Source organism: Mauremys reevesii, linkage group 9 (assembly GCF_016161935.1).
Source record: "Mauremys reevesii isolate NIE-2019 linkage group 9, ASM1616193v1, whole genome shotgun sequence".
NCBI classification, from domain to species: domain Eukaryota; kingdom Metazoa; phylum Chordata; order Testudines; family Geoemydidae; genus Mauremys; species Mauremys reevesii.
Window position 1 is genome coordinate 55652892 of NC_052631.1, and position 26104 is coordinate 55678995.

The following is a 26104-nucleotide window of genomic DNA, read 5'->3' on the forward strand; positions in this document are numbered from 1 at the left end:
CAGTCTGTCCTGGCCGTGGAGTAGGGGGGCACTAGGACCCTGTAGCAGCAGTTGCTGGGAGGCAACATGGAGCTGCTCAGTCAGTGATTCTCTGCTCCTGGGCCCGGGAAAGACGAACGGGGGGCAGGTCCCGGGGGCAGCAAGTCTGGGCCGCGGAACACTCGGGGGAGGCGCGGCAGGTGGGGGGCGGCACCCGGCTCCACATATTGCTGGAGCTGGGCCCCTGGTTCTGGATATTGCTGGTGCCCGAGCACCACATGGGTATGGAACTGGCCGGTATGAGCCCCGCCTCCCAGGGGCCTTGGGACGGTATGGCCGTTACCACGTGGGAGGCGCCTGGATGCTTCCCGGACGGGGACCACGTCGGTACTTTGACAGAAGGTTTCCAAAAGCAGTGCGTGACTTGGGGCACACAGGGAGGCCTGAAAATCAGGCCCGTCTGAGGTGCCTCTGGCTCCTTCCCCAAAGTCACTGGTCACGCTTGAAAAATCTTAGCCTCAGCTCTTATGGGCACCATCTCCAAGAGCTCTAGCCCCTTGGGCAGTGCACCCCAGCGTGGGGGATGAACTGACCCCTCCAGCAGCACACAGCGCTTGCTATCGGACCAGGCCCCACTGTGCGCAGAGAAAGTAGCTCCTGTGCCTGCCCTTAGTCTTGGCTCAGGTTTCCTCCCCCTCTGCTGAAACGCTGCTCTCACCTCCCACAGCGGAGATGAGCATTTCAGGGGCGATGGCTCTGCTCCCGCTGCCTGGGGGCTGCAGCGCTGCCCTGCTCTCTCTTAGCAGAGCTAGGGCAGGAGGCAGTAGCTCCTGCAAAGCCCAGACGCTGGTGCTCCAGGGGCAGCGTGGGAGTGACTGGCTGCTCCAGACAGCAGGGGAGGGGCAGACAAGCAAGCTTTTCCCTGGGACGGAGGGGCAGGCTGGGTCTCAGATCTGCCCTCCCACAAATGAGTGCTAACAGGGAGCAGCCTCTTCTCACCTCAGGCAGCAGGAGCCTCACGACTCTGGCCCCCAGCCGCTTGGGAGGAGAGGTGAGGGGGCTGGGGGCTGCTCGGTATGATGGAGCTTGAGGGGTGGAATTCTGTTTTCTTCTGGCCCAGCCAGCACCAAAGCAGCCTGCCCTCAGTCACATGGGCACTATGCCAGGGCCTCTCCTGGCCTCTAGCCTGCTGCTGGGCATTACTGACCCCGCATGCCATGCTCTGCCTTGGCACTGCTGCTCCTGGCGCCCCCATAGCCTACAAGACAGGGACTCCCTGCTGGCTGGGCCCTGCTCCCTGGTGTGACTGACTGCTGCAGCCCTAGCATTGGCTCTTCCCGCCTCTCACTCGCTGGTCTCACTGCTGGCGGGCAGCAGGGCTAGGGCTGGCGGGGGGGGGGGGGCAGCTGTAGCCTCACCTAGTTCACAGCGTCTGCCCTTGAAGCCGGGGATGCAGTCACAGAGGTAGACCTCGACACCTGGGATGCAGGTCCCCCCATTTTTGCAGGGGTTTGTAGAGCAGTTCTGGCTGTCGTCTGCAAACACAAACACTAGCATTAGGCTGCTCCAGCCTTTGGCAGAGGATGCACATTCAGGGGTCAAAGTGTATGGCCTGGGCAGAGTGCCATAGCATGCCCAGCCAGAGGATTTATGGAAGGGGCCCCTGAAATTGCTTTGCCCCAGCCCCCCTGAATCCTCTGGGCGGCCCTGGCGTTTGGGTCTGACCCATAATAACCATTCGGATCACTTGCAAAGTGGGGCTGTGGATTCAGGTTTGGATTTCAAATCTCCCCAAAGTTTGGGGCTGTCTAGCGCAGGGGATACAGTTTGTGACCAGCTTTAATGGTTGGGTCCCATCTGTGAACATAAAACCCCCTCTCGCCAGACTTACGCTCTCTCTTCTGGTTCTCAGACTCCGACAGCTGCAGTGCCAGGCCAACCCGATTGGTTGATTCCTCCATGGTTTCCAGCTTCACCGGCGCCTCAGGTTCTAGGAGAACAACCAATAATATTTATCCCTTTTATACTGGAACCTAGGCAGTGCCAGACAAGATCAGCCCCAAGGGCCATCCAGCCCAGTCACCAGCACCAGCTGCTTCAGCGGCAGGTGGAAGGACCCCACAGGAGGCAGCTGTAATCTGCCCAGAAAGACGCTTTCTTCCTAAACCCCAACAAGCAGAGGCTGCATTAAGGCCTAAAGCATTAAGATTTATTCCTTCCAAAATGCTTAGTTTTTGTTTTTTGAATCCTGGCTCCTGTCATTCATGCCATTTTTATCCATATGAATGTCCAGTCTGTTTAGGAACCCCGCTAAGCTCAGCTCCTCTCCAAAGCCCCTCTCCCACAGTGATCACTCAGCACTTCCCCAGGCCCGGGAGTACAACTAGTCCCATTGTGCAGAAAAGGAAGGGACTTAGCCACAGTCACCCAGGGAGTCAGGTGTCAGAACTGGGACTAGAACTCAGGTGACTCAGTGCCAGGTGCCATTTCAGAGGGGTCCTCTGAATAGGATTTACATTCTTCTAGACAGGTTAACTCCTTCCCCCTTCACCATGTGGGGCCACAGGATCTGAATCCCTGCATGTAAACCCCAGCACAGCTACCGCTAGCAAAACCTCCTGGTGATGTGCATGGTCCAGGGAGTCAAGAGATGGCTGCAGGGCTGTATTCAGCACAGCCGCTCGTTCGAGCACCCTGCCCATTTCCTCTCTCATTCTCCAGTCTCCATCCCTTAGCCCAGGCTGGGCTGGAGGCGGGGCTGGTCATGGCACCTGCATCCCAGGCCTTGGTTACCGTGTCTGAGCATGACTGGGAGTTACATGGGGCAGCTGCCTACAGCAGGGTTCTCTTCAGAGGCAGCTGAAGCCGGCCACCATCCAAGACAGGATACAGGGAGAGCTGCACCTCGGGCAGCACCAGTCTGGCCAATCTGACAATGCTGTTAGCAGCAGGTGTGGACCAGGCCCTGCAGCAGTCAGCTGGGATTGACCCCTGCCCCAGCAAGTCACAGACTGGTGGGGAAGCAGCATGGCTCTGGGGCTCTTCCGTGGCATTCAGGGTCAGCCTGTGCTGCTTCATTGCCAGGGCACTGTGGCCTCGCACATGCGGTGCCGGGACCCCTGGCCATTCCAACCCAGGGATCTTCTTTCTAGAGAGCTGAGCCATTGCCCCTGCCAGCATTTCCCCCGGCTTTGTTCTGCCCGCGGAGTCACGTCCACATCTGTGCTGGGCTGTGGGATTGGCCCCTTCTCCAAAGCCGGCTGAGGGCTGTGTGTAGAGAGAGCGAGACAGAGACTTTTCACACCCCTGTGGGGCAGGTGCTGCACACGTCAAACCATCTCAGTTACACCTCCTGCAGTCCAGCAGGCAATCGTGCCGGTGTTGCTCTCACACCCTATGTGGGACAGAGGCCTGGGTGACAGACAAGGGGGCTGGGGAGGATGGAGAGTACTTACGTGTTCTCACAGTGACAGATTTGCTCGGCAAGCTGCTGAACTTGGCACTGATCCTCCGTCTGCCATCCACCAGCTCAGTAAACCTGGAAAGGGAAAGAATTACTAGCCCTCGTACCAGAGGGTGCTCCCCCACACAAAAATCAGTGGGCTACAGCACACAGTTATATGGCTTGCTGACAAGAATTGCTCGTTCAGCTGGTGGGCCGTAGCAGTGGCATTCTGAGTGCAGAGAGCAGCCTGTGGAAAGGAATTGTGATGGACCACGCTGAGCGTAGCATCAGCCAGAGGATGAATACGCTGGTCATTTAAACTGCGCCAATGGTGTTGCAAAATCTTGTTTAAATTTGTTTTGTTTCCAGTGCTTTCCTGGAGCCTGCAAAGTGAAGTCTGTTTGCAAAGTCCTGTACCGTTCCTCTTGGTGACATGCAGGCACAGAGGGGCTCCGATAGCAAGTGGGGCTTCAAGGCACTACTGGGACACCACCAATCAGCATCAGTGCAGGAAGCCTGTGGCGCACACTCCTAAAGTGCTGCATTAACACCACAGCAAGTGGGAACTGAGATGCAGAGAAATAACTAGGGGCACATTCTACTCAGTGATGCGGGTACAACTGCCATGGGGAGCCAATCCCATGGTGGCTATGCTGGCTTTGTAGCCACATAGCCCACTGCGGAATCTGGCGCTTCATGTAGGTTTTGGAGTCTCACTGCCCGTGACAGTTTCCTGTCTGAGGAGTTGCAGTGATTAGCAGGAGGAGTGTGTGTGGCCACGATACAGATGCGTTGAGCAGCAGAGGGCACCTCTACTACATTCTCCTGTGTCCCACCATGCATTTCCAGGGCATTCAGCCAGTCTACACCCCAGTGTCCGCTTTCTCCTCTGGGTTTATTGTGTCCCATCTCCTCCAGCTGCTCAACCCACTTAAAAAATCTGAAGAGCTTCTATTTAAAATGCAGATCTCTCCCTTGAGCAGGAGGAGCAGGCCTGGTTTGTGTTACTGGCTCCAGGAAGGGGTGCAGCAGGCTGGTTCCAAGGTGGGAACAGCAGTAAGGAGATGGCTGAAGATCTGAAACATGAGCCAGGCAGCCAGTTTCCACAGGGGTGGGAGTGGGGGTAGGGGGGGAGATAGGGTGACCAGATGTCCCGATTTTATAGAGACAGTCACGATTTTTGGGTCTTTTTCTTATAGAGGCTCCTATTACCCCCCACCTCCATCCTGATTTTTCACACTTGCTGTCTGGTCACCCTAGGGGGAGGAGAGATTCCATGCTCACACAGCATAGGTTGTAGCAACTTCATGGAGAGGTTACATTTGAATAGAGAACATAACATAAGAACATAAGAAAGGCCGTACCGGGTCAGACCAAAGGTCCATCTAGCCCAGTATCTGTCTACCGACAGTAGCCGATGCCAGGTTCACTCCCTCAGGGGCACCTAACAGGCAATGATCAAGTGATCTCTCTCCTGCCATCCATCTCCATCCTCTGACGAACAGAGGCTAGGGACACCATTCTTACCCATCCTGGCTAATAGCCATTTATGGACTTAGCCACCATGAATTTATCCAGTCCCCTTTTAAACATTGTTATAGTCCTAGCCTTCACAACCTCCTCAGGTAAGGAGTTCCACAAGTTGACTGTGTGCTGCGTGAAGAAGAACTTCCTTTTATTTGTTTTAAACCTGCTGCCTATTAATTTCATTTGGTGACCCCTAGTTCTTGTATTATGGGAATAAGTAAATAACTTTTCCTTATCCACTTTCTCAACATCACTCATGATTTTATATACCTCTATCATGTCCCCCCTTAGTCTTCTCTTTTCCAAACTGAAGAGTCCTAGCCTCTTTAATCTTTCCTCATATGGGACCCTCTCTAAACCCCTAATCATTTTAGTTGCCCTTTTCTGAATCTTTTCTAGTGCTAGAATATCTTTTTTGAGGTGAGGAGACCACATCTGTACACAGTATTCGAGATGTGGGCGTACCATGGATTTATATAAGGGCAATAATATATTCTCAGTCTTATTCTCTATCCCCTTTTTAATGATTCCTAACATCCTGTTTGCTTTTTTGACTGCCTCTGCACACTGCGTGGACATCTTCAGAGAACTATCCACGATAACTCCAAGATCTTTTTTCTGACTCGTTGTAGCTAAATTAGCCCCCATCATGTTGTATGTATAGTTGGGGTTATTTTTTCCAATGTGCATTACTTTACATTTATCCACATTAAATTTCATTTGCCATTTTGTCGCCCAATCACTTAGTTTTGTGAGATCTTTTTGAAGTTCTTCACAATCTGCTTTGGTCTTAACTATCTTGAGTAGTTTAGTATCATCTGCAAACTTTGCCACCTCACTGTTTACCCCTTTCTCCAGATCATTTATGATTAAATTGAATAGGATTGGTCCTAAGACTGACCCTTGGGGAACACCACTAGTTACCCCTCTCCATTCTGAGAATTTACCATTAATTCCTACCCTTTGTTCCCTGTCCTTTAACCAGTTCTCAATCCATGAAAGGACCTTTCCTTTTATCCCATGACAGCTTAATTTACGTAAGAGCCTTTGGTGAGGGACCTTGTCAAAGGCTTTCTGGAAATCTAAGTACACTATGTCCACCGGATCCCCCTTGTCCACATGTTTATTGACCCCTTCAAAGAACTCTAATAGATTAGTAAGACACGATTTCCCTTTACAGAAACCATGTTGACTATTGCTCAAGAGTTTATGTTTTTCTATGTGTCTGACAATTTTATTCTTTACTATTGTTTCAACTAATTTGCCCGGTACCGACGTTAGACTTACCGGTCTGTAATTGCCGGGATCACCCCTAGAGCCCTTTTTAAATACTGGCGTTACATTAGCTAACTTCCAGTCATTGGGTACCAAAGCCGATTTAAAGGACAGGTTACAAACCTTAGTTAATAGTTCCGCAACTTCACATTTGAGTTCTTTCAGAACTCTTGGGTGAATGCCATCTGGTCCCGGTGACTTGTTAATGTTGAGTTTATCAATTAATTCCAAAACCTCCTCTAGTGATACTTCAATCTGTGACAGTTCCTCAGATTTGTCACCTACAAAAGCCAGCTCAGGTTTGGGAATCTCCCTAACATCCTCAGCCGTGAAGACTGAAGCAAAGAATCCATTTAGTTTCTCCGCAATGACTTTATCATCTTTAAGCGCTCCTTTTGTATTTTCATCGTCAAGGGGCCCCACTGGTTGTTTAGCAGGCTTCCTGCTTCTGATGTACTTAAAAAACATTTTGTTATTACCTTTGGAGTTTTTGGCTAGCCGTTCTTCAAACTCCTCTTTGGCTTTTCTTATTACACTCTTGCACTTAAGTTGGCAGTGTTTGAGCTCACTAGGATTTGGCTTCCACTTTTTAAAGGAAGTCTTTTTATCTCTCACTGCTTCTTTTACATGGTTGTTAAGCCACGGTGGCTCTTTTTTAGTTCTTTTACTGTTTTTCTTAATTTGGGGTATACATTGAAGTTGGGCCTCTATTATGGTGTCTTTAAAAAGGGCCCACGCAACTTGCAGGGATTTCACTTTAGTCACTGTACCTTTTAACTTTTGTCTAACTAACCCCCTCATTTTTGTATAGTTCCCCCTTTTGAAATTAAAGGCCACAGTGTTGGGCAGTTGAGATGTTCTTCCCACCACAAGGATGTTGAATGCTATTGTATTATGGTCACTATTTCCAAGCGGTCCTGCTATAGTTACCTCTTGGACCAGCTCCTGCGCTCCACTCAGGATTAAATCTAGAGTCGCCTCTCCCCTTGTGGGTTCCCGTACCAGCTGTTCCATGAAGCAGTCATTTAAAGTATCGAGAAATTTTATCTCTGCATTTCGTCCTGAAGTGAAATGTTCCCAGTCAATATGGGGATAATTGAAATCCCCCACTATTATTGGGTTCTTAATTTTGATAGCCTCTCTAATTTCCCTTAGCATTTCATCATCACTATTACTGTCCTGGTCAGGTGGTCGATAATAGATCCCTACAGCACTCTGGGTGGGCTGTTTAAAGCTACTTTGAAACCTGTCATGGAAGTGGGGCTGGATGCTCAGTCCCCTAAAGGAAATCAGGCAGCCAGAGCCACCCACCAACTGTGAACATCCCACCCACCCTTTGTACACATGGGAGAGGCAGGTGCACTCCAGCTCCCAAGGGTCAAAGCCAGGGCAGCAGGGGATTTTCTGGGAACATCCCCCATGCACTAACCAGACTGTTCTAGGGCTGGGTCCCTTCCAAGTGCAGGCTGCCAATCATGCGATTATACGGTGGATTTGTGATGTGGCCAAATATACACTGAGAACTAGAGCAAGGCCAGGAAATATGGCTTACATGTGACCTGATCTGTATTGGAATGCAAAGATTCAGCAGAAGTGGCCCATTCCCGCTCTCATCCAGCTCCCAACACCACATGTTATTTGTTAGTGCTCAGACTTCAAGCAAGGCTGGTGTAATTGCCACTGAGCCGGTCCCTACCTGGGAGCCTGCGAGGGTTCCTCCGGGATATTGTGATCAGCAAGCAGACGCAGTTCCGGCAGTAATGCTGGGGGGAGCCTGTTCCTGAGCACCCGTGGCTGTCCTGCTTGGCCCCATCGCCTCTCTGGGGTTCCATCCCTCTGCACTGCAGGCACAAAGGGTTAGGCTTAGCCAGGACGAAGCAGTGAATCAGTGGAGTAAATGGAGTGTAATTCTACCATCAAGCCACAGCCCCCGAGAGAGCCCACTCCCAGCTGGCCAGGGATTCTCCCGCTGAGCAGCGATGGCATTTGTGGGAATCAGTGTGTGTACAGCCAGCATGCCCCCGGGAAATGCCCGGACCCCCACGATGGCTCTGCCTCCACCCCATGCCAGACGCGCCATGCGAGACAGCTCCCCCATGTCACTGCGTGTCCAGATACAGAAGGGGTGACACCCACACCCAGTGTAGCAAAGGAAGAACTATGCAGGGTCCCCGCTGGCTTTCGAGTGGAGAACACTGCAGGGAAGCAGCATTTCCTCCAGCTCAGTGAAACTCCTGCAGGGCATGGCGGCTCCAGATCGTGGGCCATTTACATCCCCAGGTGGCTACGCTGCTTCTCATGGACGTGCTGATGTTCCCATGCCCTGTTGTCACATCATTAGTTCAATGCCTGTTCCCCCCGCTAACCTCCTCCAGCAGAGGCACCTGTTCCCTTGTGTATGCTCTGCCCCCCACAGCATAACATTCCCCCGCCAGGATCCAGGGAGGCCATGGCGGGATCATGGACTTACAGGTCAAGATGTAGACATGGGCCGGCTCGCTGTGCCCTTGCCCTTGCTCGGTGTTCTGGATGGCCATCATGGACAAGCGATACCTCTGACCGGGAAGCAGGTCACGCACTGTGTAGGATGACAGCTTCCCATTGGGCACGTAGCGGCTCTTGATGCTCTGGTTGGTGGTGACATTGATGATATAACCCTCCACGGATCCTGCCAGTGGCTGGTCCCAGGTCATGTGGACAGAGGTGGTGCTGACTCTGGAGGCAGTGAGGTTCTGGGGAGGAAGAGGCCCTGTGCCAGCGGGAAGGAAACATCAGTCCAAATGATTTCAATGGAGCGTCCCTTCGCTGATTACATGGCTCAAGCTGCCTGTGATCTCTGCTTCTGGGACCGCTCGGTGCTCTGAGCCTTGTCTGCCTGTGTTTAACTTTGCTTACTCAGGGTCTGACTTCACTGCAGTTAACCCAGGCGTTGCCACTATCCCCCTCCTGCCCACACCCAGAACCCCTCAGCTCACTGGCCTGGTGCGGGGCGGGGCTTAGAGTCCATGTGCTGCTTTCGCACTGGCTAAAGTCCTCTGATGCCTTTCTACAATTCCTGCCAGGTGCCCAGTTCTACCCCACTTCACTGGGACAAACTCAGAGAGGGGCTCAGCTCACTGCTGGAATGGCCCAAGCAGTCCTAGTGACACCCCAGGGGCACACAGCAGCAGTGAGGACCCAGTAACCAGGCTCTGGCTGTGCAGCATGGCTGCTCACCCCCAGGCTAGGCTAACCTGGATGCTCAGGCCTGGGCTAGCTGTGAGCCTGGCACCAGTGTAACCGTCTGGGCAGGGGCGGCTCCAGACCCCAGCATGCCAAGCGTGTGCTTGGGGCGGCATGCCGCGGGGGGCGCTCTGCTGGTCGCCAGGAGGGCGGCAGGTGGCTCCGGTGGACCTCCCGTGGGCGTGCCTGCGGAGGGTCCGCTGGTCCAGCGCGGCTTTGGTGTGGACCAGCAACCGGCAGAGCGCCTCCTGCGGCATGCCGCCCTGCTTGGGGCGGCAAAATGTCTAGAGCCGCCCCTGCGTCTGGGGCAGATCCTAGCATGGGGTGATCTGGTAAACCCCACTGCACTGCTGCATCCAGGCCACATACAGCTTGTGCCAGGCTAATGACAGCAATGTAGTTCCAATGGGGCAAGTGTCCTGACTGCAGCCAGGGCCCACAGTGGGTGGCAGCTCTAGGGAGCCCCTCCAGCACCCCACTTGCTAGGACGGGGCCCATCTCCAGACCTCTGCAGCACTCCTGGTTTGTTGCTTCAGCCCCTTCTCCGGGGTATCTCTAGTCTAGAGCTGAAAATGCAGGGCCAGATCCTCAGCCTTGCGCCAGCGGCACCATGGCGCTGCAAAGCCAGGTTAGAGGGCTACCTGGTGAGTGCCCCTGGCAGGGAATTCCTATAGGGTCAGCTCCTACACCACCACCCCGGGGCCTGGGGCAGAGTGTGGGTGATGCTCAGCCCAGCTGCAGGCTGGCCATAGCTCCAGCATGGCTCTATATTCAGGGATGGCGCAGAATCAGCCCCAAGTGGAGCGAGGGAGGGAGAGAGAGAGCTGCAAGCAGCTGCATTTGGCATTCACTGGGCACAGCAAGGAGCGAACCAAGAGGTTCTCCCCTTCTTTGACTATAACTAACAAATGCGTATGAAGAATCTGCCACACAGCTCCTAGTTTAAGGCAATCCCCACCACCTGCTTCTGCCCCCTGACACTTAGTATCAAATCAGAGCCTCTGTGAACAGGGCCTTCTCCGCTGAGGCTGATGGAGTTGGTCCTGCAGGCTCGAGGGGTGAATCGGGCCCCTAGGCAAGACAACGAAGCTGGAGCGAGCCAAGGGCTGGTTATCTCAGAGAGTGGCTGCTCCCCCTGATGTTATTCCAGTTGGCAAGCAATGTGCTTCTGCCATGATCTGGCCTGGGGATCCGGGGAGCATCACATGGTCCCACAGCCAGTGGCAGGATGGGGCTGCCCCTGTCTCTGTCTATCACTGTGCACATGAGATCGGGCACAGGCATGGCAGGTCAGCCAGTGGAACAGCCCTGCTGATGGTCAAGGAGCAGCCAGGGCCTTGGGAAATAAAGGGTACTTCTGAGCATGGGTTAGTGGGCCAGCCCCCGTCAGCCCATGGGCAATACACAGCCACAGCATGCTCCTGCCACCCTCCAGCACCAGCCCTAGCTCAGAAGCGGGACCCAGGCTGGTTTGTCAGGATGCAGCATGGACCCAATGACATCAGTCCGACCAGCCCCCCCACTCCACAATGCAGGCAACCACGCTGTGTCCAGGGAGAGGCACACAGCCCAGAGAAGCAGCGGCTGCTGTCGCTGCTCTCCAGGCAGTGGGATGGTGCAAGCGAGTGCTGGCTGGGTCTGTACACCATGCTGGATGTCTTGACCATTGGTGAGAATTTCCCCTTCCCTGGGAGGGAGGCTGGCTTTGGAGCAGGTGCCCACTCTCCAGCTGGAAGCAGAGGCTGCTGTCTGTGGGCTCATTGTCTTAGCCTTATGCTCCCATTTGCTTCCAGCCAAAACGTGGTGAGCATGTTCTAAACAGAGCCACTCCGTGCTGACCCTCAGCCACACAGGCCATCTGGGGCTGGGCTGCTCTATGCTGGCTGGGGACCCCTAAGGGCAGGGGGTTGGAATGAGTCCTTCACATCCCTTAGGACATCACAGGCTCCTTCTCAGGGAATGGCCATAGGCTCCGGCCCTGAGGAAGAGGCAAGGGAATGTCTGGTCGCACTCACGAGTCCACACGTGGAAGGGTGCCATGGCCTGGCTCTCTGAGGGAGGATCTTCCGTCTCCAGCCCGCTCAGGGTTGACACGTGGATGAGATACCTCTCCCCTGGCCGGAGGTCCCTGAGGCGGAGGAGGCAGAGGGAAGGAACGTAGGAACGTAGGGTTGATTAGCTCTTATGGCAGAGATTTCCAGGCAGAGATTGCATCTTTCCCATGTCTGGATGGCATCCAGCACAACGGAGCCCACTCCTGACTGGGCCCCTGACAGAAATACTCACTATGCTTCCCCACCCCTAGTGACTGCAATCCCCAAGCTAAGAAAGCAGGAGCACTGATGTGATTTCCAAGGAGCCTAGGGTGGGGCAGAAATCTGACTCTATTGTGTGATGGACTCTTTACTACACAACCCCTCTGTGGCTATCAGTGACCACACAGTCACTCAGCCCCTGCACCATGGATGTGTGTGTGTGGGGGGGGATCGGTTTTAAACTACTGCCATCCGTAGTGTTGCAGGGAAAGCCAGGTTGCCCACTCTCCCAGTTACCAGCATCGGTGGGCATGCGATCACAGCTAGCACCATCAGCTGTGCTCCTCCCCACAACCCTTGCAATGAGAGCCCATGGAAGGGGCGAGGAGGGCCCTGGGTGTTGAGCATGTGGGATGTAGGTTTCTGCCGGTGTGTGCTGCTCTCTGCAGATGTGGTGTGGTGTTCACACTGCAGTCTGCACTGTAGTGGGTTTGGGCTGGGTGGACAGAGGGGCCTGTCACGCATCCCCCTAGAATGGAAGAGCAGGGTCCAGAGCTGAGAGCAAAGGAGTGGGAGTTAGAGCAGGAGCCAGGTCAGTTCCCTCTGGCAACTGCCACCAATGGCCAGGACAACGCAGGGAGCATGTGCTGCAGGGACTGCGATGGCTGGTTTCACCATCACTACCGTGACAACAGACAGAACCCATAAACAGCACTTTACCCTTCCAGGACCTTTCACCTAAGTCTCAGAGCGTTTTACAAACATGTCAATCAAACCCCACTGAATATGTAACTTATCACACACAGGTCCTGAGATCCTGGGTGATGAGAGCCTGCAAAGGACTTTACACTGATAACATTTGTGAAAAACCTGAGCACACAATTCATAGCATGATCCTGACCCCACTAGATCTCCATCGAGCTCAGCTGGATTAGCTGAGTAAGGAGTTCCAGAAACCAAGTGTGGCAAATAGGTAAGGGTCAGGAATGACACAACTGTCTGATTGTAGGGCTCCCTCTTCTGTTGCATACACACTCTTATACACCACTTATTGCTGTAGGATCTGAGCACCTTCCAGTAGGGTATTGAGCAATGTGACTAACATCTGTCACATATTATTTGTTCTCAAGGACCGAAACTGACTGCCGGGTCTGAAGTGTCTGTCACTGGTAGGTAGAGAGGCCGCTGTCAGTGTCACTAGCATGTTAGCGTGTCTGCTTATTAACAATATCGAGGGATGTAACAGCTTGGACTTCAATCCTGCAATTTACAACATACCCGCAGAGAGTCCCATCGAAGTTAGTGGGGCTGTCCCTGGACACAGCTGTCTGCCAGCATGGCAGAAATTACAGCATCATGGCATTTGCTTGGTTCTTCACCTCATCCTGAAACTTGCCTAGTGCTGATACTTGGTAGCTATCCAGCACCTTTCATCTGAGACATTCATTCACAATGCCCCTTTGAGGTTGGCCAGTACCAGTGCTCACAGCCTCACATGGCCAACAGCTACTAAAAACTAGGTTAAAAAAATCTGAATGAAGAGAAACTTGGTGAAAGGTAAACCCCTGGGTTAGCATTGATCTCTCCCTGTCTGCAGACCATAAATGCACTTGTATACTGAAGCTGTTTTCAGTTTGTGTCCAATGGGAGGCCATCACATTGAAGTGTGGTCAGTTTAAGAAGGTGGTACCCTGAACCCCCTGCTAGTTTTGTGGGTTTTACAATCACATGTTCCTCTGTTTTACAATCACGTTCTCTCTTTCTGCCTTGTTGCTGAGTGAAAAGGCCCATACAAAGCAGGAGTTCCCCTAGGAATCAGCCAGGTTGGAAGTAGGAACTACCCACACAAACAGTAACTAACTACCAAAGAAAGCAATGGGACTGATTAGACATAAAGTGCTATAAAATGCATGAAGCAAATGGACTGAAGAGAGAGAGACAGATGCTCCTCAGTGATACCTGTTACAGAAGTGGGTTAAGCAATGCTCAGGCAACAGGGTGGTTCTTAAGTCAGCAGCATCCCTTTAAATCTCGCCTAGGATCATTAACTGCCTGCTCTCATTGGTCCACACTCTGCCCTAGGCTGCAGTCCCATGTGCAGTATCCTGGGTATGTGAAGCCAGCAGATCCTCACCAGGGGCAACCCTAGCCAAAGCATTATGCCACCTTCGACTTGCAGTCCCCATGGAGGGGCTGGGGAACAGCTGAGGGAGAGAAGAGTTTGGCTAGAGAACACTGATCTCCAGTCGTGCTATCTGCTGGATGGCCTCCTTTGCTCAAAGCCCCAGGTCTGTGCCAAGTTCAGTTCAGTCACAGCCCAGAACTGGGGGAATTATTTCCCCTTGTTTCTCCCAGTGTCTAGCCCCATCTCTTAGCTTGTGCCATGCCCTCCCTCACCTGAATGTGTACTTGGCCACACTGCTGTTCAGCTCCACGGTGCGGTCCTCCAGGTCCCCGGGCTGGCGGATGGAGATGCGCACCTTGCTGATGGAGGAGTGTTGGAGCTTGTGGAGAGCCCACTGCACCGTGATGGTGCTGGCCGTCACGTTGGCTATATCAAATCCCTCCACTGGGCGAGGTTCTGTGGGGAGGAGGAAGCAAAGGCGGGGGGGTGAACAATAGCCTCGAGAGCCCCTCAGAAGCCAGACATGGTGCTACCTCTCATCCCTATGGGGCCTGTGCCCGTGTGTGCATCTCCACGACTGTTCTCTTGCCCCTTTGAGATCTTCCTGTCAGAGCATCGCATCTCAGCCCAGCTGCTTGGCCTGGCCTCCCTGGGCTGCCCAGCGCTTGCAGTGCTTCTGACAGACAGAGCGGGAGGCCTGCTCCCACTGGGTGTCAGGGAGCACCAGCACCACAGCCAAAGGCTGGGGCCTGATCCTCGCCAGGCCAGCACATAGTGACACTGCTGGGCAGGCTCCTATCCCCCACTGTTTTGGCCCTTAGTGCCCGCAAGGCAGCAGAGCCCATCCCCCAAGCACCAGGCTGGGACCTGCCAGCTTGGCACTTAACGGCACCAATGACAGAGAACCCAGAACCCATCAGCTGTTTCTGATGTTTCCCAAGGACTTTCAGGACCAAGTTCAGCTCTCCAGGTAAGAGAGAGAAAGAGCAGCCCAGGGCACAGGCCTGTGTGTGTGTGTGGGGGGGGGCGGGGGTTCTCTGCACTCCAGCAGGAGAGCTGGGTAAAGTTTGGACATGGGCACATGGCTATGCTAATCAGGTAGGCATCACCCTCACTGAGTCCTAGCAGGCTGCTCTGGTTTGTGGTGCATGCGCCAGACAGTGGCTGTAGGATAGGAAAGCTTATTCCCAATCTTTGAAATACTTAAAAGCAACAAAGAATCCTGTGGCACCTTATAGACTAACAGACGTTTTGCAGCATGAGCTTTCGTGGGTGAATACCCACTTCTTCGGATGCAAGCTTGCAAGCTTGCATCCGAAGAAGTGGGTATTCACCCACGAAAGCTCATGCTGCAAAACGTCTGTTAGTCTATAAGGTGCCACAGGATTCTTTGTTGCTTTTACAGATCCAGACTAACACGGCTACCCCTCTGATATTTGAAATACTTGTCTTTCAAAAGGCCAGGAGTTTCCTAGAACAGGGCAATGGAGATGGTGTGGTCCAGTGGGTAGAGCACTGGACTAGAACTCGAGACACCTGGGTCCTGTTCCTGGCTGAGTGAGTACATCCCCTCCCCGTGCCTCAGTTTCAAACCCGCCACGCACACACCTTTTGGCCATCTCAGCTGTTTCAGTAAGCTCTTTGCTGTCTGTCTCTCACCAGGGGACCCCAACCTCAGCTGGGGCCTCTAGGTGCTACTGTAAAATACATAGTAGGAGTTGAGGGAGCACAGGCCCGACCCAGGGCAAAACCGACTCCGTATTAATGGGAGACACAGCAGCTGGAAGGAGCTGTGAGTTGTGAGCCTGCCAGGGAGTGAGAACACAGCAATCAGCCAGGAGGGCCAGCTACTCTGTTCCCAGAGGAGACCCAGGCTCTACCCTGCTAATGTTCACATGCAGCTCAGAACTGTACTTGCACTGCTGTGCAGTGGCCTAACACACAGCTGGGAGGAGTCCTGCAGCTTGCTGCGGGACCAGACCAACCAGGAGCCTTTCCCAGCCAATGCGGACATGGTGCTCAGTACATGCAGATTTCTACTGACTTAGTGTCTCTGCAGGGGACCCAGGCCTCACCCCTGCTAAATATGTGCCAAGGGAGTCTCCCATCTGACTCCGAATGAATCAGTCTGCTGAAAGCAGGAGGGTGCTGTGCAATGTTCACTCGCCCTTTCCTACCATCCTCGGTGCCCCTGCCCTACCAGTTGGGAGGGCTGCCCTCCCCTCTAGGGCCTGCTCAAAGCTGGCTATGCTGTTTCTCTCTCCAGACAGCATGCCAGGGGGTGAAAGCTCAAGGTGGGAGCCATTCTCTGTGCCCCAGTTCAGCTGGATGGTTGAACTCTGCCAGACTGGATCAGCCCTGTGGTCCATTTACTCTGTCTCTGACAGTGGCCAGCACCAGCTGCTTCAGAGGAGGACAGGAAACCCCAGAATGGACAACCATGGCATCAGCTGCCCTGAGGGAAGTGTTTTCCTGCCTTTGTCACTTGGTGATTGACTTATGCCCTGACGGAGGAGGATTTTGATCCCTTCTACATTAGTCTGTTATGCTTTGTAATGTAACTCTGATCCCCTCACTCTCCTTAAGAGGTCCAGGCCTGTTTCAAACCCTAGGAAAGCCTTGGTCTCAATGAGATCCTGTAGCAGGGAATCCAGAGTCAGTTATGTGGTGGGTAAAAGTATTTCCTCTAGTAGGTTGACCAGATGTCCCAATTTTATAGGGACAGTCCCAATTTTTGGGTCTTTTTCTTGTATAGGCTCCTATTACCCCCACCCCCATCCCGATTTTTCACCTTTGCTGTCTGGTCACCCTATCCTCTAGTCACTTTTACAGTTCTTGCCTTTCAGTTTCTTTGAACGTTCCCTTGTTCTAGTGCTAGGAGATAGGGTGACCAGAAGTTCCTTGAGATACCCTCTCTAGACCACTCATTATGCACCTTTACCATGCCTGCTCTGATTTGTCTCCTCCATCTTTGCACCCTCTCTTTATAGGGAATTCTTTCCAGGGCTCTAATTGTTTTCAGTGCCCAGCTTTGAACTCCCCTCTAGTCCTGTAATACCCTTTTGTAGAGAGGATGACCAGTCCTGGAGACAGTACCCAGGTGAGGCCGCACCACTGAGTTGTGTAAAGGCAGGAGACTATTTTACAGATTCACCATCCCACTTCTTATGCACCCCAACATTTTGTTGCTCTTTCAACCTCTGCTGCACACTGAGCAGAGAGGTCTTCATTGACCTGTCTACAGTGATCCTAGGTCCCTTTCCTGAGTTGGCACACTAAGCTTACAACCCTGTGCAGCGCAGGAGTAACTCAAATCACTCCTTCCAATTGGCATTACTTTGCATTTATCAACACTGAATTTCCTCTGCTGGTGTGGTGCCCATTCCCCTGTCTTGCTCAGGTCTCTGATGTTCCTCTCAGTCCTCTCTGGTCCTGGCTGACCTAAATAAACTATGCCACCTCACTGCCCCTCCTTCCCAATCGTTAATAAATAATATTAACTGCAGATCCCAGCAAGGATATGAAAATTGACTTGTTAGTCCTCCTTTGCTTCTGGTCTCTTAGCCAGTTCCTGATCCATTTCAAGGTCACCTCTCACTCTGTGGCTACTTAGTTTCCTTAATAGACACTTTGAAAGCCCAACTAAATCATCTCAATCAGTTCTCCTTGTCTATTGACACAGTCAGTGACTGAGGAGATTTTCCTTGCCAGAGGCTTGCCACTGGGCCATTAGGTTGGTGGGAGGGCCTTTTTCATTAAGAGGTTAATATGTATACATAAGGATGCTGGTTTTAGATCTAAATGGATATTTCCCAAATAAAGCTCATAGATGCAAGAAAATATCTGTATGCAAAACATGTTTTTTTCATACAGCTTCTGGTCCTTGGAGGCCACTCCCACCCCCGAGCTCCCATGTTGCCTAACACACTCCAAAGTGGGTTGTGGTGCAGGATGGATTGTCCTGTGGGCTGAGGGGGCTTTTAGACCAGTGCACAACTAGCTGAAAATTTTGCTGTAGCGTTAGGTGGTGGAAAGCAAGCTGGGATAGCCGGGAAGCAGGTCCTGCCATCCGTTAGGAGGTAGCATTGGCTGGTGGGTCTCCATGAGCTGTCTGTACAGTAGCAGCCCCCAGCTGGCGTTGGAGCATTAACCTAGGTGTTGGACAGAGGCGTGCATGCTCACGTTTCTATTCCCCTTCCGACGCTACTCACTAGTGCGTGTGATGAGCATGACAGGCCTGCTGATGTCGTTCTTGTTGTTCACGTTGCGTTTGACTGAAAAGACAGAAATATTGTAGGCTCTGCCAGAGGCTAGTGCCCGTAATTGGTGGGCAGAATGACTTCGGTCCACAAAATCTGTCCTGCGGTAAGAGCCGTCGAAGGATACGTACGTCACGGCGTAGCCGTCAATCATCTGCCTGGCGACTGGGTCTTCGGGGGGGTACCAAGAAATCGACACCCCTGTGTCCTCCACCCTGACCACCTTTAATGATGTTGGTGGCAGCAGTTCTTCAGGGTATCAATCAAAGCAAAGGGAAGAAGTAACATGGTAAATCTTTAGGCACCAGACCCCTGGGACTGACCCTCCAGCACACAAACACTGGCTGACAGGACTGTGTCAAGGTAGCTGTGAGGGCAGCCCTGATATACAGCACAACAGACGTGCACAGTGCAGGGAGTGTGTGCTGCTTGGGCATGAGCCTGCATGGTGCTGAGCACTCTCCACTCCCAGGGGGTTGACACAGGCCCAAAGGCTGGTGCCTGCTGCTCCTTATCATCCTGTCTGAGTCCTGAAGAAGGACCCTGGGGCATGAGCTGGGATCAGGGCCCCATTGTGCTAGGACTGCCCACTCAGTCTGAGATGGGCATTGTCCTGAAGAGCTGGCAGTTTAAAAGCAGACGAGCCAGACAGAGGTTATCAATCCCCATTTTACAGACGGAGACCTGAGGGCCAGACACAGAGTGTGTCTGCATGGAGGGTGCAGCAGAGCTGGGAACTGAATCCAGGCTTCACGAGTGCCAGTCCAATGCCATCCTTCCTCTCTCAGACTGACTTCAGCACCTCCAGGAGTTGCTCAGCACCCAGCAAGATCAAGCCCCTCTGGCACCTTCTGTCTGCAGGTATCACCACACTCTAAGACGAGGCGGCGATTTGCCCTGATGCCTGAGCCCGGCAGTGCCAGCCTGTTGCGAGTGGGTCTCGCCCAGACATAGGTTCCCCCACCCCCCACACACACAGTGGGCTCACATGGCTGCGTCCTAGCAGTGCACGTGGCAGCTTATGCTGTCTGTGGTGACAGACAGGACTCACTTGAGTCGCCATCCAGCCCCTTTACCTTTTTCGCAGCTCTTGCCTGTGTAGCCCACCTTGCAGGTGCAGCTGTGGGATCCATTGCTAGGCAGGCAGTAGCCTCGGCTCCCACACGGGCTGTAGAAACAAGGATCGCTGGCTGGGGGAGAGGAGCAAGACCAAGGGTTATGGCTCACGCTGCCCAGAAGCCGAATAAAAAATGTTAATTACTGTTCAAGGCTGGCAAACGAGCCAGGTTCAGTGCATGCAGCCACATTGAATTAACCAGCCAGTGCTAAAGTACTGGGGGCTCTGGGAGGTGATTAGCTAAATCTCTTACACCTAGCCAAGGCTTACCTGTCTCACAGTGGTAGCCGAAGAAACCCTCTGGGCAGACACACAGGTAGGAACCACCATAGTTTTCACAGTCCCCTCCATTACGGCAGGGAGCTGATTCGCAGGCATCCACTTCTAGAGGGCACAGATACACTCAGTCAAACATCTGCCAGAGACAGCATGGACATTAGAGGAAACTCTGGATCCCTTGCGGGGACTCTTGCTGCAGATGCAGCTGGTGAAGTATATGTGCAAACCATGGGCCATGCACAGAACATGCATCTGTTTCGAGGGGAAGTGAAATTGGTGACTCACTCAAGATAGTCCAGATGCACATACTGTGCAGACCATGGGCTAAATGCAGGACACATATTCATCCTTTAACCCCTTACATTCAGCATATCCAAGCTGAATTCCCATCCCAGCCCTGACAAGATAGTTCTCCTACACGCGAGCATGCCTGGGAACTCCAGGGCATATCTGTCAAGGTTCGTGAGGATGGACCAGGCTGGGCAGGCCAGTACTGCCCCCATGGCTCTCTCTCAGACTAGTCCGGGGCATCAGACTGGAAATCCCAGCACTGCCTTTGAGGGACTTGGGTTGAGCTTTACCCTGTGAAATTTCTACCTATTTCACACTGGATTCCCACGAAGCCATCGGGACAATGACAAGCAAAGGATCCTGGGAGATCCTTGCAAGTTCCTCCATTCTTACAGGGGTCGGACTGACATTCATCAATCTCTGTGTAGAAGCAAAAGGAAACAGTCATGTGCAGACCAGAACCCCATCCTCAGCACAGCATGCACTGACAACACAGAGCTAGACTGGGTGGCCCTTACTCACTGCCCTGGGCGCTTACACACACAAGTAGCCTCACTGGCTTGGGGCTACTTGTTTAAGTGCTCACCAACATGAGTAAGAACTGCACAACTAGGTCAATCCTGAAAGGCCAGGCTGCTGTGCTGGAACCCCTGGCACGTGCATTACTCCAGTTCTGATTTCAGGCTTGGGCAGTCTGAACAACAAGAGCCTCACATAGGGAAGGAGTGGTTCGAAACACATTCAAATGCCTTGTTATTCAGGGGGGTCACTGTGAATATTGGTGTGTATTTTTGCTGGTATATGCTGTGGGTTTGACAGTAGGTTGTGTGCGCTATGCTACACCTAGAGAACACAGCCACTTTTCTTCCTTTTCATAGCTCCCCTTCAGCTGTGTGTGTAATTCATGCCAGTAAAATATACACATGCCCCGTTCAAAAGGCATTGCCAAAACTCCTGCCACACAGAAAGCATTTGCGCCCTTAGGCTGGTACCCATTTAAGAGGGCTACTGCTGTTCACGAGTGCATTGGGCACAGGCACAAGCCCGGCAGGTACAAGGAACTGAGTTGGGGGAAAGCTTTGGGTTCTTCACCCCTCACTCCGCACGCATGGGAAGTGTCCAATTTTTACCACATTTTTCAGACTTTTATTGAAAAACCAAAACATTTTGGACAACTGGGCAAAAAATTATTGGTTTTACTGAACATTTTTCTCCTGACCTGCTGAATTTTTTCAGTTTTTGGTTGCCGAAAGCCATTCTTTTAAATGAAATCTCAAAAATATTACAATTATTAAAATGAAACATTTCTAAAAAATAAAAGTCCCAATCAGCTCCAATAAAGAGAATAAGAGGGTGCAGGGTACATGTGGCTGTTTATATCCCCAACACATACAGACCTAAAACTGACTAGGGGATATAGATACACAATTCCCATTTGTTTAAAAGGGGACTGTGAATCTAAATCCATTAGGCTGAATTGAAAAACTCAGCCACGTTCTCCTGTATAGCTCTAGGAGACTGATCACACACATGCGCAGTGGCATGGATGTTCATCCCCCGTAAGGCACAGATCCATGATGATAAGCACCTTGGAACTCTTTCTGCCCTAGCTGCTAGCAGGGCCGTATGCTGGATGAGTGCTGTAGCTCTCGCATGACTTTAAGGGTATGACTCTAAGGAGCAGCACCAGTGGTATGGATCTTGGAGCTGCCTCACTGGCCTTTGGCTGCCCTGGCTGTGATGCTTTCCAGATGGGCTGCTGGGCGAGGCCATCCCTGGGTAACACCTCCCTCCCAGGCCATTTCTGAAGCAGCTTTCAGGGTCAATTCAGGCAGAGGTATGCTCACCATTGGATGGGGTCCCCGTAAGTGTATTTTTCACATTCTCTTACCCAACTCACAGTGGGGGCCTGTGTATCCTGCTTCACACAGGCACAGGAACTCAGCAATACGATCCTTGCACAAGCCCCTGTTGAAACAGGGCTGAGAAAGGCACTCGTTAATTTCTGGGGAGGGAAGCATGGGGGGGGGGGAGAGAAGGGATTATAGTCAATGAAATATCCAAGCCACACAGGACCGTCTCTCATGGCCATGACTGTCCCATCCCACACAGAGGTGCATTCAGTGAAGCAGGCTGCACTGCTAACCATGCCTAAAGGAGCAAGCACAGCCCATGTTGACAGCCTACCAGAGAGCTGCCTGGGCCTACAGTGGGGAGTGGGTGAGTGGAGTCTCCCTACCTGTGCACCATTATTATTTATTAAGTGTATTACGGTAGCGCGTAGGAGCCCCAGTTATGGCTCAAGACCTTGTTGTGCCAGGTGCTGTACATTATTTAGTAGGTGTATTACCATAGTACCTAGGAGCCCTAGTCTTGGCCTAGGACCTAATATCCCTGTAAGCTGCATGGCCATGCAGCAGCCTATTAAGAGCCGCACAGGTGGTCAGGGAACCCACCCAGGAACTTGCTGCGGACGGGGGAGGGGTGTCCCTCCCCCAACCCCAACCTAGCCTGGCCCCCAACCTGCCGTGGCCAGGGGAGGGACAGTCCGGCCCACACCCGCCATGGCTGAGGCACCCTCCCCCACCCCCAATTCTGCCGCGGTCCAGGGCACCCCTCTCTGAGCCCCAACTCTGCCACGGACCAGATCTGCCATGGCCTGGGGAGAGGCACCTATCCTGTGGCCCCAGCCCCGGATCTGCCATTGTGGGGAGAGGTGCCTCTCCTCCCCAGCTCCAGTGCTGCTGCGGAGAGAGAGAGCTGGAGGGAGCCCTCTCTCCCGCCATAGCCCTGGAGCTCCAAACCCCTCATATTACGGTAGTCTCTAGGAGCCCCAGCCATGGCCCAGGCCCCATTGCATCAAGTACTGCACATTATTTATTAGAAATATTACAGTAGCATGTAGGAGCGCCAGCCATGGTCCAGGACCCCATTGCACCAGGAGCTGTATATTATTTATTAGGTGTATTATGGTATCACTGAGGAGCCCCAGTCATGGCTTAGGATCTCATTGCACCAGGTGCTGTACAAGAAGAGAACAATAAGATGGCGCCTGCTCCAAAGAGTTGGAATCTAAGACAGGACCCAGCAGATGTAGACAAACAATGGAGGAGCACAAAGGAACTATGAGAGGCTATGAGTCAATGCTGTGGGCAGCCGTGGCCTAGCCACCAGCGAGTGTTTTGTTGGCTTCACTGCAGATGAGTGTTTTGAAGAGGACTCTGAAGGGGATGAAGATGGAACGCGTCACACGTTTATAAGGTGCTTGTCCCATGTGCGAGGGGCTGGGGCAGCCTGGGAGGGAGACAGCCCCATGGGACTAGTTTGAAAACATAACTGGTGGCAGTGAAGGTTGGCCTTGTGGACCCATTGGTGGTGGGAGTCGACCACTCGATAGTGAATGAGAGATGATGCACAGGCTGGTGATAGGCTGTGAAGGGCCTTGGAAATGAAGAGAAGTAGTTCATGTTCGATGCACTAGAGAAGGGGGAGACAAGGGAGGGATGCAAAGAGAGGCATGACATGGAAAAAGGCTGGGCTAGGAGAACAATCTTTGCAGCAACAGTCTGAATGGACATGAGCGGGGCAGGACTCCACTCGCGAAAGGATGTTGCAGTAACTCAGGCGTGAGTCGATGAGAGCCTTAGTTGTGTGGAGGGGTAGGAAGGGCTGTTCCTTAGGGGTTATGCAGAGAGAATCAGGAAGATTTAGACTTCTCTCTAGGTCCTCACTGTGACACTGCACACCATACTCTTCATAGTGACATTATTATGATATGGTTATAGTGTAATTATGATGCATTTTATGCAAGATGGGTTATGCGAGATGTCATTGGAAATGTCATGATTTGCTGAATATGATTATCCTATTTGTATGCATGTATCATTTTTGTATCTGAAGTTATAAATACTCACTATGTATCTATACTTCAAATGTAGTTACACCTGGGTAACAGCCCCTAGACAAGATGCTTTCAGTCTAAACAGCTGGTTGTAAAAGACCTATTCATAGTAATGGGCCATTAGAAAAAACAATAGCATTAGGAGAAGCTTATCTCCCACCTGGTGAGTCTTCCTGAGAACACTACAGACAGCCTGTGAGTGATGGCTGCTATGACTGTACAAGGACATGTGACCAGGCCACATGATACTGGACTCCATCTTGGAATGTCAGTATTTGTCCACAGCTTTGGAACAAAGGGTTCCCGCCCTATATAAAAGTTATATAAGCAAGGAGTGACGTCATCTAGGGTTCTTTACTCCCTACACAAGAAGACTCCTGGAAAAACTTGAGGAACAAAGACTGAAACCTGGGAATTCCAAGCTGCAAAGCAAGTGTAGTTTGTACCTTAAGAATCTGCAGCCTGTTTGTATAATTTCTCAGGGTGAGAATCTGCTAATTCATATCCACTCTATTTAGTATATTAAGCTTAGTTTTCATTTGTTGTTTGTTTGCTAGGTAATCTGCTTTGATCTGTTTGCTATCACTTATAATCACTTAAAATCTATTTTTTGTAGTTAATAAACTTGTTTTTGTTTTAATCTAAACCAGTGGGCTTTGACTGAAGTGCTCAGGGAAAATCTCTGCTTGGTTACTGTGACGGTACCTCCCATAAGGCTTTATGGAAATATGCTTAGAATGTGTTTTATGCTACATATGCCATGTAACATATCTCAAAGGTTATGATCTACTGAATGTATTAATCCTATTTGTATGAATGTATCATTTTTGTATTCAAAGTTATGAATGGTATGAATGTTGGCTGTGTACTGGCTTGATTTCTAAATAACCGTAGTAGAGCATTTGGTCAGTTCCTGGAGAAAGGAATGTTGAAATTAAGTACCTAATCAAGAAACACTTAAAGGACAATAAGTCTTGGAATGCTCCAATCCGCATAAGAAGTCTACTTGAGGACGTTCAAGGTAGCATGTGAACAATGGACACTACCTGTAAAAACTGAGTCATGCATGGACATGTGACTTGCCCAGGTGACTCCTAAACTCCATCTTGGAGCTGGACTTTGCATAGGAGTGAGGAGGGGGTCTCCACCCACAAGAAAAAGTCTATTTAAACCCCTGGGAGACCCCTCCATTTTGTCTTCAGCTGGCTAAAGAAAAAGCCTCTCCACCCCCCCAGGATACCTGAAAGAAATTGGAACAAAGACAGTGACTACAAGGGGTGTGAGTGATTGCTGGACCCAAGCTAAAAGGAGATTAGTCTGGAAAAGGGAGCATTCTGGAACTGGTGAGGATCTTATTTGTATTCAGTTTGATTAGACATAGATTTGCACATTTTATTTTATTTTGCTTGGTGACTTACTTTGTTCTGTCTGTTACTACTTGGAACCACTTAAATCCTACTTTCTGTATTTAATAAAATCACTTTTTACTTATTAATTAACTCAGAGTATGTATTAATACCTGGGGGAGCAAACAGCTGTGCATATCTCTCTATCAGTGTTATATAGGGCGAACAATTTATGAATTTATCCTGCATAAGCTTTATACAGGGTAAAACATATTTATTTGGGTTTAGACCCCATTGGGAGTTGGGCATCTGAGTGTTAAAGACAGGTACACTTCTGTTAGCTGCTTTCAGGTAAACCTGCAGCTTTGGGGCAAGTAATTCAGACCTTGGGTCTTTGTTGGAGCAGACAGGAGTGTCTGGCTCAGCAAGACATGGTGCTGGGGTCCTGAGCTGGCAGGGAAAGCAGGGGTAGAAGTAGTCTGGGCACATCAGGTGGCAGCTCCCAAGAGGGTTTCAAAGTGTGCATTGTCCTCTTCACATTGAGGGAGCAGCAGACTGGGCATTAAGACCATATACTGGCCAGATTTGACCAGGGCAGGATGGTACTGCTCTGTGGTCCTAGGCTGGGAAGCTGGTGGTTAGAGAGCCTGTAACTGCAGCAGGGTGTGTCTCTACCTGTGTGAATGCTGGTGAAAGTGCAGGCTGGAGGGCTTTGCAGCTTGTCACAGCAGCTAAGTGTGAGAGGGAGCCCAGGCTGGTGGGTCAGAGGGCTCAGTGGTACCCCAGTTCCAGGTGACACCCCGGGGGGAACCCGTCACACTCACATCCAAGCTGAGTTGAAGAGGATGCCCAGGTTACAGGCCTGAAGGACAGGCAGGGATGATGGTGTTGTCCACAGTGACTGAGAAAGGAGGTAATGGGGAGGACTTGGGAGGGGAAAAAATTAAGAACTCTGTTTTAGCCATGTTGAGTTTGAGCTGATGTCTTGGACACCCATGACGAGATGTCAGAGACACAGGCTGAGGTTTTAGCTTGGACAGATGGAGACAGGCCTGGAGTAGAGGGCTAGATGGAATTGGAGAG

General features: G+C 51.7%; 1 protein-coding gene across 5 annotated transcripts in view; it reads right to left on the minus strand.

The window, feature by feature from the left end:
- The window catches only part of SNED1 (sushi, nidogen and EGF like domains 1), a 142717-nt gene that overhangs the window by 11759 nt on the left and 104854 nt on the right, over positions 1 to 26104 (minus strand). For all 5 annotated transcript variants that reach the window (XM_039487511.1, XM_039487510.1, XM_039487512.1 and 2 more), the window contains 12 exons: positions 21666 to 21779; positions 20081 to 20194; positions 19475 to 19588; positions 19164 to 19277; positions 18040 to 18336; positions 14101 to 14284; positions 11464 to 11576; positions 8697 to 8975; positions 7923 to 8067; positions 3435 to 3517; positions 1871 to 1969; positions 1398 to 1514 (listed from right to left, as the gene is read on the minus strand). In XM_039487511.1, coding sequence (XP_039343445.1) covers positions 1398 to 1514; positions 1871 to 1969; positions 3435 to 3517; positions 7923 to 8067; positions 8697 to 8975; positions 11464 to 11576; positions 14101 to 14284; positions 18040 to 18336; positions 19164 to 19277; positions 19475 to 19588; positions 20081 to 20194; positions 21666 to 21779 — 1773 coding nt within the window. The remainder of the gene's footprint in view (positions 1 to 1397; positions 1515 to 1870; positions 1970 to 3434; positions 3518 to 7922; positions 8068 to 8696; positions 8976 to 11463; positions 11577 to 14100; positions 14285 to 18039; positions 18337 to 19163; positions 19278 to 19474; positions 19589 to 20080; positions 20195 to 21665; positions 21780 to 26104) is intronic.